Source organism: Leuciscus leuciscus (genome assembly GCF_965113295.1).
Source record: "Leuciscus leuciscus genome assembly, chromosome: 25".
NCBI lineage: Eukaryota > Metazoa > Chordata > Actinopteri > Cypriniformes > Leuciscidae > Leuciscus > Leuciscus leuciscus.
In genome coordinates this window covers 6,238,219-6,252,832 of record NC_138724.1, presented here as the reverse complement: position 1 = coordinate 6,252,832, position 14,614 = coordinate 6,238,219, and the positions used below count along the sequence as shown (strand labels likewise).

Here is a 14,614-nt window from a genome sequence, read left to right as displayed (position 1 = left end):
CCAACACGTGCTTGCTTTGAAGCAATGGTTGAAACCGGCGCAGGGCCAACAGCACTGCCAGCAAATCCAGGCAACTTGTATGCCCGTGCAGTCAAGGTCCCGTCCAGGAGCCCGAAGCTGCACGCCCGTTGCACACAGAACCCCAACCCATTCTGCAGTAGGGGTTGAACAGACTAGTCAACTTTAATGCTCTGCCATGACGCTTTAAGCTTGACGTCGACTAGTCACTGGTCTTGGCCAATAGAGGGCGCAACAGGATAAGAAATCTTTTATTTCCACTTTTAGTGTAAAAGTCCACTTTTACGCTCTGTTTACAGCAGTTAAAGTGACAAATAAATGCAAACTCCGAGAGCGCTCCACAAGACATGTTTGATTATACCATCTGGATGCTCAAAATTGATCGGGTGAATGGACGTTTTAAAAAACTTATTGTACAGGTGCATTACACACACACACACACACACACACACACACACACACACAGACAGTAGCGCGCAAATCATGTGAAGATTGTGTGCACACAGAATCATTCAGTAGCGCAGAAATTTAATGTCAACACTGTTCTGTGATTTATCAATAAAATAGCTTAGAAACTGAAAAATTCTAGCATATATTTCTTACTATTTAAAACCCACAGCTTCACTATTAGTAGAGAGACGCTGCTAGGTGCAGTTCATACGCAATCGCTTACTCTAGTTTAATGCATTCATAAAAATTTAATCTTTACTCTGCTACTTTATCTATAAAGTTATATTTCTCACAGAAATCTGTGAGAAACATAATGACCCAAAGACAAATGAACTAAAAAAAAAAAAAAAGCTGTAATGTAGGAGCGCTGTGTCATATGCAATAGCTGTGCACAAGGCAACCTGCGTTCAGTCTCAGCACAAGGCTCAGGCTTATTTGTTCATTAATGACGTCATCAGCAACTAGTTGACTTTCATCACATAAATGTCGACTTTAAAAAATCTGAAGCTTTGAAGCTTTCTGAACCCTTATTCTGGAGGCATCTGTTGTAACAACAACATGCCTGGACACTTGTTCTAAGGGCACTCCAGCCCGGAGAAAGGCAAGGTCTGACCAGGGGCTGAATGTCTGACTACAGCTCAGTGTGATAGTCATGCCCATCTCAGGACTGGGCCGTGTAGAGATAAGGGGTCGCTGGGAGTGGGGAAGAGGTTGAGGAAACTGCTCTTTTATTGAGAAAGTGGGTACTGGAACAGGAATAAAATTAAACTGAAGATTCTCCAGCCCGTTCTACTCCGGGGGAAGGAGTGGGTCGTTCACTCTCTCCTGGTTCAGAGCAGCTCTCTCCATCTCTGGGGCCACCCGTTTCAGGGCAGCTTAGATGGATGGGTTAGGGTTAGGTGGCCTGGATGGGCTGCTTCACCTTCCTGCGGAGGCTCGACGGGGCGAACGGGATGAGGACTCAGGTCGTGGATGTGTTTTATGGCCTCAGTCTGCTTCTGAACTGCTGGGCGAAGTCCTGGGCTGTGTCACTGAAAAGGCTGGCCTGGGAGATGGGGGCGTCAAGAAAGCAAACTTTGTTGACGTCCTTCACCTCAGCCAGGTCCAACCAGAGATGGTGCTTCTTGACCACCAAGGTGGACATTGTCTGTGGGCCGACGACGTGACTTTCGTCACCCGGAGGGCGAGGTGCGCAGATCCTGCATCAACCCTGGCTCAGAACTACCCCCCTGCAGCTCTTTGAGAGTTTTTTTTCTGATGGACCTGAAGGATGGCCATGGTAGCCAGGGCTGCTGTCGTCTTACAGGCAGGACTCTGTGGGCAGGACTCCACCTGTGGGATCTCCATGTAATCCTGGGCGGTCCCGCCATCGAGGGCAGTGAGAGTGGAGGAGGCTACAGAGTGGCTACGGGCAGTAAAAGGTGCCTTCCACGACTTCTGAACCTCCTCATGCTCTTCCGGGAAGAAAAACTATAGGGCAGAACGATGCTGTGAACCGTGCACCGCACCCAGGAACCAATCATCCAACCGTGAGCAATCAAGGTAAGGTGGAGGGTCCCACTCGAGCCCGATGCCCAGGCAAGCATGACCGCCAACTCTGAATCCGATTCAGCGTGAGCAACCAATCCCGAGGGGTGATAATCTTCATCATCCTCTCCAGAGGAGCCCGCTCTGCTCTCTGATGCAGCGATTGACATCTGGTCCACATCTGGAGCGTCGAATGAGACACAAGGTGCCCTCGGGCCTCCCAAAGTGTTAACCAGATCCGCGGCTCTGCTATGAGAAGCAAAGAAGGAGAGTTGCGACCGCAATGCCAACATGGACATGCTCTCGGCCCAGAAATGTGAGACAGCGATCGCGGCCGTCAGATGAAGCCAGGAAACGACCACATCCAGAAACACACGGACAGAAAGACATAAAGACGCTCTTCGCCCATGCTTGCTCTTTTAGGAAATCTAAGTGAGCAGCTTGGTTAAGGTTTTGACATAACTAAGATCTTCTCCGCATTTATCTTCTCTATTTCTCCACTGATTTGAATGAACAGCGCAGCAGCGTCGCATCAAGTGGGTTCGACGATAGACTAACAAAAACAAATAAACTCAACAACGCTTACATCGTCATCACATCTCGTGCGCCACTGATAAAGCTGCCTGATGATGCACACCTAAAATTCAAATGCACCCTTTTTAAATTCAAATGTGGATTTTTGTTTTTAAATTTAATTCAATGTTTTTAACTATAATTCAATGTTAGGCTGCATAGATTAGGTCAGCCGGAACCGTGAACACTTCCCATAAATCCTGATGTACTCATTACATCATAAGAAGAATGGCATCTTTGCTAATTTTAGTGTCTTTGTTTATCCCGAGGTTTTCCCGCAGCCTGCCGGATCCAGGCCGTATCCAGATCTGATGAAGGACCTTCGCCTGGACCCGATGTCATAGCGGGGTGCTGAAGTGCCAACTAGTTTCTCCCTATGGAGGATCCCTTTACCACTCTACAGATAAAGCGTTGTCGGGAAAATTCGGTTTGCGTATCTGCCCCGAAGTGATACAATTCTGTATCAAAAATGTTAAGGCCAGACAAGTCGTTTTTTAAGGCTTGGTTTGTAGGGAATTACAAACTTACGCACATATATTCAAACGCGCATACCAATAGACTGAACTCGTAATACGCATGTGCACGCCATCAGCGTTCTCACAGGTTTCGCCTTTAAAGTCAGTGTAGAGTTTCCTGTTAAAACGGTGTCGTGTTAGCGGCCGGAAGTGAATCAATCAAATTAACTTTAGCTGGAAAATAACTTTATTAAAGAACCGCTATAAAGCCAAAACAATCTCTGTCACTTTAAACTATCCTTGTATCTCTGTAAAGCCGCTTTGGAACAATCTACGTTGTTAAAAGTGATATATCGGCTTACATTTGGCGCCGCGGATGGCTGCCTCGGTGTTGAGCTCTCCAGTTGTTACACTGTTTTTGTTAGTTTGTCCTGTTTTATGTTTGTCATTCGCTATCAGTTATACCAGGGACGAACTGCTGAACATTCGGCAGTGCACACCAACTGATCACCAACCAGTTTTTGATTCTTCTGGCGTTTTGCGGAACATTGTCGTCGGTTGCGCCGCTGCACTGTGGAAACAGTATAAGACGCGCAGGCGTGGGAAGCGAGCCGGCACACTCGTGAAGCTCAGGCAGCGCGGATTCAGAACGGCGCTGCCTAGCATCCATCTGGCGAATGTCCGCTCTCTCCCTAACAAAATGGACGAACTACTTCTGCTCTCACGCAAAAACAAGGACTTTACCAACTCTGCTGCTCTGTGTTTCACGGAAACCTGGCTGAACGAAGCCATTCCGGACAGCGCGTTACATCTACCGGACTTTCAGCTGTTCAGAGCGGATCGCGATATGGAGTCAACGGGGAAAACGCGCGGTGGTGGGACATGCTTTTACATCAACAGAAGGTGGTGTACTGATGTAACTGTGTTAAGGAAAATGTGCTGTCCTGATGTGGAAGTGCTTTTCATTAACTGTAAGCCGTTCTACTCGCCGCGGGAGTTTTCCTCGCTCGTTCTCATCAGTGTTTACATTCCACCGCAAGCACACGTGAGTACGGCGCTGCAACAGCTGGCTGATCTGATCACAGAAACAGAACAACGACACCCGGACTCTGTTCTTATCATTCTCGGAGACTTTAATCAGGCAAAACTCACACGTGAACTTCCTAAATTCAAACAGCACATTACATGCCCCACCAGAGACAATAATATTTTGGACCATTGCTACACCACAACAAAGGATGCATATCGCTCCGTCGCCAGAGCAGCTCTAGGACTTTCCGATCACTGCCTGGTTCATCTTCTACCAACTTACAGGCAAAAACTTAAAACTGCTAAGCCAGTAATAAGGACTGTAAAGAGATGGACCAACGACACAGAGCAGGTCTTACAAGCCTGTTTTGAATGCACTGACTGGAGTGTTTTTGAAGCTGCTGCCAGCGATCTGGACGAGCTCACAGAGACTGTAACATCATACATCAGTTTCTGTGAGGATTTATGCATCCCTACCAGGACTTACTTATCATTCAACAATGATAAACCATGGTTCACACCAAAACTCAGACAGCTTCGTCAGGTCAAAGAAGATGCCTACAGGAGTGGGGATAGGATCTTGTATAATCAGGCCAGGAACACATTGACAAAGGAGATTGAAGTGGCTAAGAAGAGCTATGCCAAAAAGCTGGAAAACCAGTTTTCCTCCAACGACCCTGCATCAGTGTGGAAAGGTCTGAAAGACATTACCAACTACAAGACACCATCCCCCAGCATCGACAGCAACAAGCATCTTGCGAACGAGCTGAATGTCTTTTACTGTAGATTTGAGACCCCCGATCAGACACCCCATACCCGCCCTGACCATCTCTCTACACAGCCATCAACACCTCCAGCCATCCCCCTCCCCTCCCCCCTTGCACTTCAGATCAGTGAGGATAATGTGTGTCAGATCTTCAGGAAACAGAAGAGAAGGAAAGCACCAGGCCCAGACGGTGTTTCACCAGCCTGTCTGAAAACCTGCGCTGACCAGCTGGCCTCTATCTTCTCACTGATCTTCAACAGATCACTGGAGCAGTGCAAAGTCCCTTTCTGCTTTAAACGCTCCACCATCATCCCAATCCCGAAGAAACCAAAGATCACAGGACTCAATGACTACAGACCTGTTGCCTTAACATCTGTGGCCATGAAGTCATTCGAAAGACTGGTGTTAGCATATCTGAAGGACATCACTGGACCCTTGCTGGACCCCCTGCAGTTTGCCTACAGAGCAAACCGGTCTGTGGATGATGTGGTCAATATGGGACTGCATTACACCCTACAACATCTGGACAAACCAGGGACCTATGCAAGGATTCTGTTCGTGGACTTTAGTTCTGCCTTCAACACCATCGTCCCATCACTGCTCCAGACCAAACTGACCCAGCTCTCTGTCCCTAGCTCCATCTGTCAATGGATCACCAGCTTTCTGACAGACAGACAACAGCTAGTCAGAATGGGCAAAATCACGTCCGACAGCCGCACCATCAGCACCGGTGCTCCACAGGGATGTGTTCTCTCACCACTGCTCTTCTCCCTGTACACAAATGACTGCACCTCTAAAGACACCTCTGTCAAGCTCCTGAAGTTTGCGGACGACACTACTGTTATCGGACTCATCCGGAACGGTGACGAGTCTGCGTACAGACAGGAGGTGGAGCAGCTGGCTCTTTGGTGCAGTTATAACAACCTGGAGCTGAACACGCTCAAAACAGTGGAGATGATCGTGGACTTCAGGAGAAACCCCCCTGCACTCCCTTCACTCACCATCATGGACAGCACTGTGACTGCAGTAGAGTCATTCAGGTTCCTGGGCACCACCATCTCTCAGGATCTGAAGTGGGACACTCACATAGACTCTATTGTGAAGAAAGCCCAACAGAGACTGTACTTCCTGCGTCAGCTGAGGAAATTCAACCTGCCACAGGAGCTGCTCGTACAGTTCTACTCAGCTGTCATCCAGTCCATCCTCTGCACTTCCATCACCGTCTGGTTCGGCTCTGCTACCAAAACCGACCTCCGTAGACTACAGCGGATAGTTCGGACTGCTGAGCGAATCACTGGCACTACCCTTCCCACACTCAAAGTACTGCACTCATCCAGAGTGAGTAAAAGGGCTCGCAAAATCACTCTGGACCCGTCACACCCAGCACACTTTCTGTTTGAACTGTTACCGTCTGGTCGACGCTACAGAGCACCGAGCACAAAAACAACCAGACACAGGAAAAGTTTCTTTCCCCAGGCCATCTACCTCATGAACACTTAAATGTTCCCCTACTGTGGAACAAACATGTGCAATACTTCCCTCAGACATTTCATTATAGCACCTTATAACTTTATATATATTTATAATTTATAATCTTTTATTTTTATTTTATTTTTATTTTTTCTATTTTTTATTTATACCTATGTTACTTGTCACTTGTCTTGTCACTTTATATTGTATGTGTACTGGAAGCTACTGTCACCAAGACAAATTCCTCGTATGCGCAAGCATACTTGGCAATAAAGCTCTTTCTGATTCTGATTCTGATATAAATGAAGCTGATTTGACTTGACTAAATTTGACGAACATTGACAATTAAAAAAAGACAAATTCAAAATTAAGTATTTTTGTCCTATGTTCAAATACATTTGTGCTTCAGATTATCTTGTTGCTGGCTGGCTAGATTCATTCATGGCTTATAACTCTTTAACAAAGACTTTTTAAAATGCCTATGGGAAAAATTAATGGGAAAAATTCTTCAGGAACCAGCGCCGCTAAAAAAGTGGGCTAGCAAGCTGCCGACTGGACCAGACTTTATGCCCATAGTCAGAAGTTTGTCTACAGTATGTGAGACAAGGTTTCAGAAATACCTCACACACATCTAACTGTCCAGTCTAGCTCATAACTAGCAAAAACACCCGGAAATGGATATTGGCGAGGAATGAAATGAGATGGAGAGACAAGAGAAAGACAAAGATGAGAAAATCACAGTGACAGAATGTCAAAAATAGAGCAGATGTTTATGTCTTCATGACGCGAGTTGTGAAATATGCCTGTGAGAAATGAGAAATGAGAAATGTGTGTGTCTGTACCTGTAAGGCTCGTTTCGAGGGCGCTTCATACCGGGTCTCTGTTTGGAGCTTCGCAAAACACCCGTCATGCTTTGGTCTAAATAGGAAAGACAGCACTATGAGCTGAATAATACAACAGCCCTCCTTCTGTCACAGCAACACTGAATGTGTGCTGGAATATCAAGAAACATGAGTTTTGTGTTAGAATGGCGAAAATAGACATACAATATATCTTTAGTGACAATGAAAATTGTCCAAATATATTTAAAGAAACACTGTCTCATTATTTCACTGTCAGTATGAACACAAATGACGTTACCCAACATCTGTTGCTTGGTTAGAGTTAATCATCTGTGTTTCTCAAGATTAATATCTCTGTCACTATTCAGTGCACTTTCACCACTAACGCATCATTGTCCTAGTGATATAGGCCATTTAACAAGTAATGACTACAATAAAACACCTGCAGTGTTTGTCCTGTGCACTTTTTACTTTGTAAAGTTGATCTTCACTTGTCTTGACATGTGAAATAATACACATTAGTAGAATAGCAGTGGCTAAATCATTAGATGACTGCAGAAAGTCACTGTTCAGTAGTAATATTAGTCTCATACATCTTATAGCAGTAGTCTAATATTAGTTTATTTATATGTTATTAGAGTGTAGAAAGTGAAACTGTGCAGTTGTTATACTGTGAGAGGTCTTCCTGATCTGAGCATTACAACATTGCGTATGTTGGTCTGATCTGAAGTAGTCGATTTAAGAGTGTTGTTATTGGTACTAAAAATACAAATAAAATAGTTTTCATCAATTGAAATAAAGCTGAAATAAAATATAAATATAAAATATAAATCTATTTTGACGAAAATGTAAAGCTTAATTCGAAAAATAATAGGTAAAAAAAAAGTCTTATTCAAAAATTAGATACCGGTACATTTAGAAATTAAATCAAATAAGTTCAAGTACTACGAGTACACACAAAAATAAAAAGCGGTAAAAGGTACAGGTAATTTTCTGCCGGGACATTATCTATTAAGTTTACGGACATGGCTAAAACACAACACAAAGCAAAAAATAATACGGAAAATTCTTTCATGTTAACCTTGTGTTCGTTGGGCTTTAATAAATCTCAATACAATTAAAGCTCAATAAAAATATTACAAAACCAAAAACTAATACAAAAATTACACACAAAAAAAAAAACACACAACACAATTACTAAATATTAAAGTGATTTAATAAAAAAAATAAAAGTTAACTCAAAATATAAAAAAATATTACAGTAGTAATTAAATAATAATAAAATAAAAATCCAGGTCTTATTTCACCCCAAAACCAAACACAAAAATATATTTTTATGATTTTTTTATCAGCTAAAATGATTTTAATTGTCATGATAATTTTACAATGCAAAATATTCTTCATATTCTTTACGCACAATATTCTTTCTTATTAATTTTCTATTTATTTATTATAATTTTTTTTTAAATGTGACAGACATGTTTTTAAATGTAGTAATAAAAGCTCTATCTCTCCCCCTCCACACACACACACACACACACACACACAGAGACAGAATAAGACATTTCTTAATACCAGCACACATCTGACAACATCTCTGATGAGATGAGTGAGAATGAGGAGAATGAGGAGAATGACACAATAACTCAGACTTACACTGAAGGCTGCGATGCTGGCTTCTCACAGGCTCATTAGAGTCTTATATTCTGCTCATCCTGTTCATCTGCTCTGTAGATTCCCTCGAAATGCTCTCTTTATATCTGTCTAACCTCAGAGAGAGCGAGAGAGAGAGAGAGAGAGAGAGACCGAGCTCTTACTATGTCTTATACACTGGGGGTCGAACCATCAAATTCAAAGGGGCTTCTGGACGGATCCATTTCCTACAGGAGAGGATAGGAGAATACAGACGGGAAAAATGAAAGTTGTAAAGCAAAATTCAGCTGAGACCTCATAAATCACTGTCTGCTCAGCGCGCGTGCGCACACACACACACACACACACAGCCTCTGTTCTTTCGTTTGCCACATTTCCTCCAGGCGCCCTTATTAAGGAAATCAATGAAACGATAACTTAATATAAAACTGTCGGTTCCCGTTTTAACATGATCCAGCTGACTGGTTCTTTTCTTGTTATTCAGGGAGCTTTAAACTCATTCCCTCGAGTTCCCCCCCCTCAGTTTCTGCGCTAATGTGACTGAGAGGATGACAGATGAAAACTAACTTTAGCTTGAGCTCGAGCGGGTGAAATCACGCTTATAAAATGCTGATGATGTAAAACTGTCGTGGGTTTGGGATTTAAAAAGCTGTGGTCTGTGACAGCTGTGATTTCTGAGCATGTTAGTCTTGGGAACACATTCAGATGATTAATGCCCAGATAGCATGTATAATCGGCCCGAGCTCGGCTGCCCCGCGGCGCCTGCGGCTCAGACTCGGCATCGGCGTGTGTTAACCGGGCCGATTGTGGCCCGCAGCTCGCTCTGGCACATGCATTTTTGTTACGGCTGTAAAGCACTGGGCCGATTCATGTTCACCGTAACTGGTCGGCTCTGCTGTATGATCTGGACCACTTCTGGAAATGACTCGGCTTAGGTTAAATCAAGGATGGTTTTAATGTAGCAATAATTAACATAAAAATTATTTTAAAATTGACGTAAATTCCTGACTGTATCTTAGTATGTTATACTCGTCGAATGTCGTTGTCCAAAACAAAATATATGCGGTAAATAATAATAATAATAGAGTCATTTTGCACAGAGCAATTTTTAATATTTATAACCATAGCAAAAATATTTAGTTGTCATGAAGATTCTTTACGTGTATTTTAAAAATGCATGGGCGCTCGACATCACTCGCACAGTCACGGTGATTGCAGTCGCGCATCGGCTGAGTAGTTGGGTAGTCTAAAATTAACACTGAGTCTAAAATTCATTTTACTGGCTATTTCAAATGTTTACCAGCAGTGACGGTTAAACTCTGGGCGCTCGGCTCAGATGCGTTTACCGGTATGAAGCCGATTTCAACAGTTGCTGCAGCGAGCGTCAGCACGCAAGACGTGTGCACAACTTTCGGTGAGATAAAACTCAACGCCTGACTTAAAATCATCCCTTTTCGATCCTGCGTCATTACAGTGAACTTGAGGTAAGTTGTGTTCAATTTCCTTAAAAAGCATCAACATTTCACGCCGAGCATAGTTTCAATCGAGTTACGTCGACCTACATATTTCGAACTGTTGCTGATTAAATGTTGATTATTATCGATCCGTTTAAACTTTGTTCATGTTCATTTGACAGTGCTTCCCTAGATGAAACGAAAAGAAAGAATTCAGAACTCGAATTCTATTAATTAGGACAACAATATACAATTTTTGTCTGAGTAAAGTAGTGCAAATGGGGGTAATATGAAAGCTTTTATGGCGCGAAGTTAACGAAGCTAACATTGACTAACGTTAGCTGCGCTGTTTTTGCGCTAGCAGCTCATTTTTTCGTTCTGCTAGTTGGCAAAGAATTAGTTGCTAGGCTAGACACCATTTTTATTGAATGCAATTTACGTGAATAATATTTACGAGCACAGTCTTTGATCTGTGGAAGAAAATAAAGTGGAACAAATGTTAGCTGGCTTAAGGCCAATTCATACCGCACAGACAAACGCCAACAAACACGTTTTGTCCTAAAGTATGTGCACATTTTGATCCTGTAAGAAAATATTTATTTTACTTATGTAAATAGAGGAATGATGTGGGACTTTGGTCTGCTGAAAGCTGGGTCATGTCTGTTGCTGAGTGAGATCGGGACTCTTATTATGAAAATGAACTGAGGACTCTTATAACGGTAGAGGAGCAGCTGCGCCTGCGCCGGCGACCTCACAGTTGCTGGGGATTATGATTACGCTGACACGTTTGCTCCTGGTTTTACAGGTATGATACAACATATGTTCATGCTGCAAATATTTTGTGTATTAATGTTCTGGGTTTGTGAAGATCTATGTGCAGACCGTCCGCCATTTTGTGAACGCTGTGTATGACGTCGTGAAGTGCATTTAATGGCCTTTTGCACAGGGGCCTGTAACAGATGCACTCTCGACATTTAACAATATAAAACGAGAAGAAAGTTGTGTCTGAAAGCTGCAATCTTTTACTTGTATTGGTTAAAATGAATGAATATCTCGTGTTTTTCCGTGGGTGCTTGAGTTTGTCGGTTTCTGTTGGGGCAGTGTGAACATGACACTTATTTTTCATAACATTCTGAATACAACGACCAACTTTTGTTGGTGACTTTTTTTTGTTGGTGTTTGCTGGCGTTTGTCTGCGGTGTGAATTGGCCTCTAGTTGTACTTTTATGGCGCAAACTGAAATCGCACTTTATAGCTAACATCAACATTACCTTTGGCTAAATGCGGTCTGTACAGACAGGTTTGAAAAGTTTATTAGCTACCCTAGGGCTGGGCGATATGACTGAAAACTGTATCATGATGTAAGCGTTTCATATCAGTCGATAATATTGATATTTTTTATGACCTATTTAAAATAAGGACCAGGAGAAAAATATATTACATTCAACATTTTTATTTTAAACTTAACCTTCCTCTGATTATAATCCCCTCAGTTATAAAGGCAGAAATGTCAACACAACCATGGAAAGCAACACCATGGAAGACACAAAAGACAGGTCTTCTCAGGAGGCTGTGCCTACAGGTAGGAATTCTACAAAGTGAACTCTCTCGGTTTACTCTGACATATCTACGTACAATGTTTTGCTACTAATCTGTTATGCCTGCTTTTTCTTGTGTCTTACAGCAATTGCTAAGGAGATCCTCATCCAGCTTGATTCTATCAGAGAGCAGCAGTTGTTCATCCTGATGCAGCTCCTACAAATCTCCAGCAGTTCCAGACTTCACGCCAGACCCAACACATTTTGGGCTCCTACTTTCAACTATTGAGGAGCTACAATGTTTGGAGGAGACGTTAAAGAATCCAGAGGAGAAGAAGAATTTGGTGAGTTAAATTATGCATTAATCAGATCATTCCTAAAAGTCAGTCCCCACTCTCACTCATGCTATATTCCTTAAATAACTAACGAGTTACATGTCTTTGTTTCAGACTGTTCTCCTTGGAATGGTCGGAGGCATGACTCTTAAAGACACTGTGGGGCAGGTCCTGAAAAGAGCAATGAACACTTCGCTGGCAAGACTCATTAAAAGTGTGGTTCTGGGTGAGTGTCAGTGCTGGATAACTGCACTGTGGTGACACCCCAGGGCTCTACAGTGCAACCTATTTATTTATTTATTTATTTATTTATTTACTGGCTGTGACGGTGACAAAGTATTTAGGAGCACCAGTGCGACTGACCTGATCAGGTTCTATGGGTGCACCCTCCATTGAAACTAGAGCTGCAACGATTCCTCGATTAAAGTCGAGCACTCGATTAAAAAAAATCCTCAATAGCAATTTACCCGTGTTGAGTAACCGGCAAAATACCGGAAGTGGCGCATTCCACAGACGAGAATCCATGAATAACATTATTACACCGTTTTCTAAGGCTACGCGATCTATTTAAAACCATTTACAATCATAATATAGCATAGTGCTATCATGAAATCACAAAGGCTGTGATTTAGTTAAGAAAATGCGCTTTTAAAAAAAAAAATGCCCCGGCAAGTCATTTTATCAAATACCGCCTTTTAATGGGTAGGTTAATTTGTCATTGATCAGAAGGTGCTCCTAAATTTGACTGTGCTCCTAAACTTTTTAAATTAAAAAGAAATGTAAGTGTAGAGCCCTGCATCCAAATTAAGTTTTGGTTGTTGCTGAGTAACATCACGTGGTCATGCTGCCCTCTTCTATCTTGTGTTTTTCTCAGATGCAGTCCGCCGCAATGCCCTGACCAAAGATTCTACAGAAGAGGAAACAGAGCTGCTCATCACCAGGTGTCTGTGGTTAGCCTCTGATAGGGATGGTGGCCGAAGTCAGAGGGCGAACAGGCAGACAACGTAGACAACTCAAATATCGCGGTGGGCCAGAATTAAATGTTTCAAAGTTAAAAATGTTGATATTGGAAAATGGTATTTGAACTCCTTGATTCTACATTAATGCTGTGATATTATTTCTATTCTATTCTTTTCAATTCAAATCTGTTATTAAAAAGTGTGTGCGTAGACTACTCAAAAACGCAGTGGGCCAGAATTAAATGTTTCAAAGTGAAAATGTTGATATTGGAAAATGGTATTTGAACTCCTTGATTCTACATTAATGCTGTGATATTATTTCTATTCTATTCTGTTCTATTCTATTCTTTTCAATTCAAATCTGTTATTAAAAAGTGTGTGTGCGTAGACAACTCAAATGCAGTGGGCCAGAATTAAATGTTTCAAAGTTAAAAATGTTGATATTGGAAAATGGTATTTGAACTCCTTGATTCTACATTAATGCTGTGATATTTCTATTCTATTCAAATCTGTTATTAAAAAGTGTGTTTATCCTATTTTTGTAGTGTGGTCCAATAAAAAATGCATTAAACATGAAACCTGTCTTCCTTGTGCTGTTTTACTTTGTTTATCTTGCATAAATAACGGCTGCTAAGCAATTTTAGTATTAACCTGATATGAATGGAAATCAAAGTTCAAATAAGCCCAAATAAGGAACGGGATTGGAGGCGAGCTATACGTCCTCTCACTCGGGTTTCCGCAATCGGGCCGCGTTAAAACCGAGCGCTCGGCCGAGTGTCTTTAGCCTTAATCGGGCCGCGTTAAAACCGAGCGCTCGCAGAGCAATCGGACCTAGATTCATGCCGAGGATTGGCCGATTGTTTTAGCCTTAATCGGGCCGCTCTCGGCCCGCACAATTTTTGCTAGCTGGGTGGACGACTGGATTTCTATGAAAAGATATAACGTTTCGTTGACTGCTTCGATAGCAATAATTGAATCTATAACTAAAACTAAAACATAAATAAATGAAGCAAAAATAAAACATCCTGACATCATTTACTCACCCTCATGTGACTTTCTGTCGAATTCAAAGAGGACCAACCATACATTGGCCACTTTTAAGGTCCCCCATAAGAAAGGAGAGAGTGGGGTAAGATGAGCCAGGGGGTAAGTTGACCCACCCCCTTTATCTTCTCAACCAAACACTTGTATTGTCATTTGACCATATATTTTGGAGCCACACATAATTTCTGCCAGACTGAACAGCAGAAACACATGGGAGGAGTGGAAGCACACATTTACTTTTTGGGGGGGTTCTAAAATATTAGAATATTTTCTAAAAAAAGTAAAATATTAGCATAACAGATGTAATGACTGTTACATCAAAGCAAACTGGTCTAAACATATTTATGATCCAATCTTTGAAGTATAAACTGGTATAATTTCAATGTAATATTATGTGACTGATTAATAAAAATCAAATTTTTTTTTTTTTTAGTTAAGTACACCAAATTCTTCTCTTATAAGAACCAGAATATGTTTATTCATATATATCTTTCCACCTGT

At 42.1% G+C, this 14,614-nt stretch overlaps 1 protein-coding gene and 1 long non-coding RNA gene across 4 annotated transcripts in view; one reads left to right on the top strand and one right to left on the bottom strand.

Annotated features, from left to right (window-relative positions):
* LOC309490537 (uncharacterized protein) overlaps window positions 1-8,924 on the bottom strand; it is a 36,654-nt gene extending 27,730 nt beyond the window's left edge. Inside the window, exons 1-2 of the mRNA XM_082159758.1 lie at window positions 8,787-8,924; window positions 7,131-7,206 (exon numbers count right to left, since the gene is read on the bottom strand). Of these exons, the coding sequence (XP_082015884.1) occupies window positions 7,131-7,198 (68 nt within the window). The 5' untranslated portion in view covers window positions 7,199-7,206; window positions 8,787-8,924. The remainder of the gene's footprint in view (window positions 1-7,130; window positions 7,207-8,786) is intronic.
* Window positions 8,925-9,504: 580 nt separating this feature from the next.
* LOC309490953 lies at window positions 9,505-13,940 on the top strand. Of its 3 annotated transcripts, XR_014202896.1 has the most exons (6): window positions 9,505-10,267; window positions 10,855-11,042; window positions 11,731-11,819; window positions 11,922-12,119; window positions 12,225-12,336; window positions 12,985-13,940. It is a non-coding gene; the product is annotated as an uncharacterized lncRNA (long non-coding RNA). The 3 variants fall into 3 exon arrangements; XR_014202897.1 differs by lacking the exon at window positions 9,505-10,267 and having other exon boundaries at window positions 10,594-11,042; XR_014202898.1 differs by lacking the exons at window positions 9,505-10,267; window positions 10,855-11,042 and having other exon boundaries at window positions 11,107-11,819.
* The last annotated feature ends 674 nt before the right edge of the window (window positions 13,941-14,614 follow it).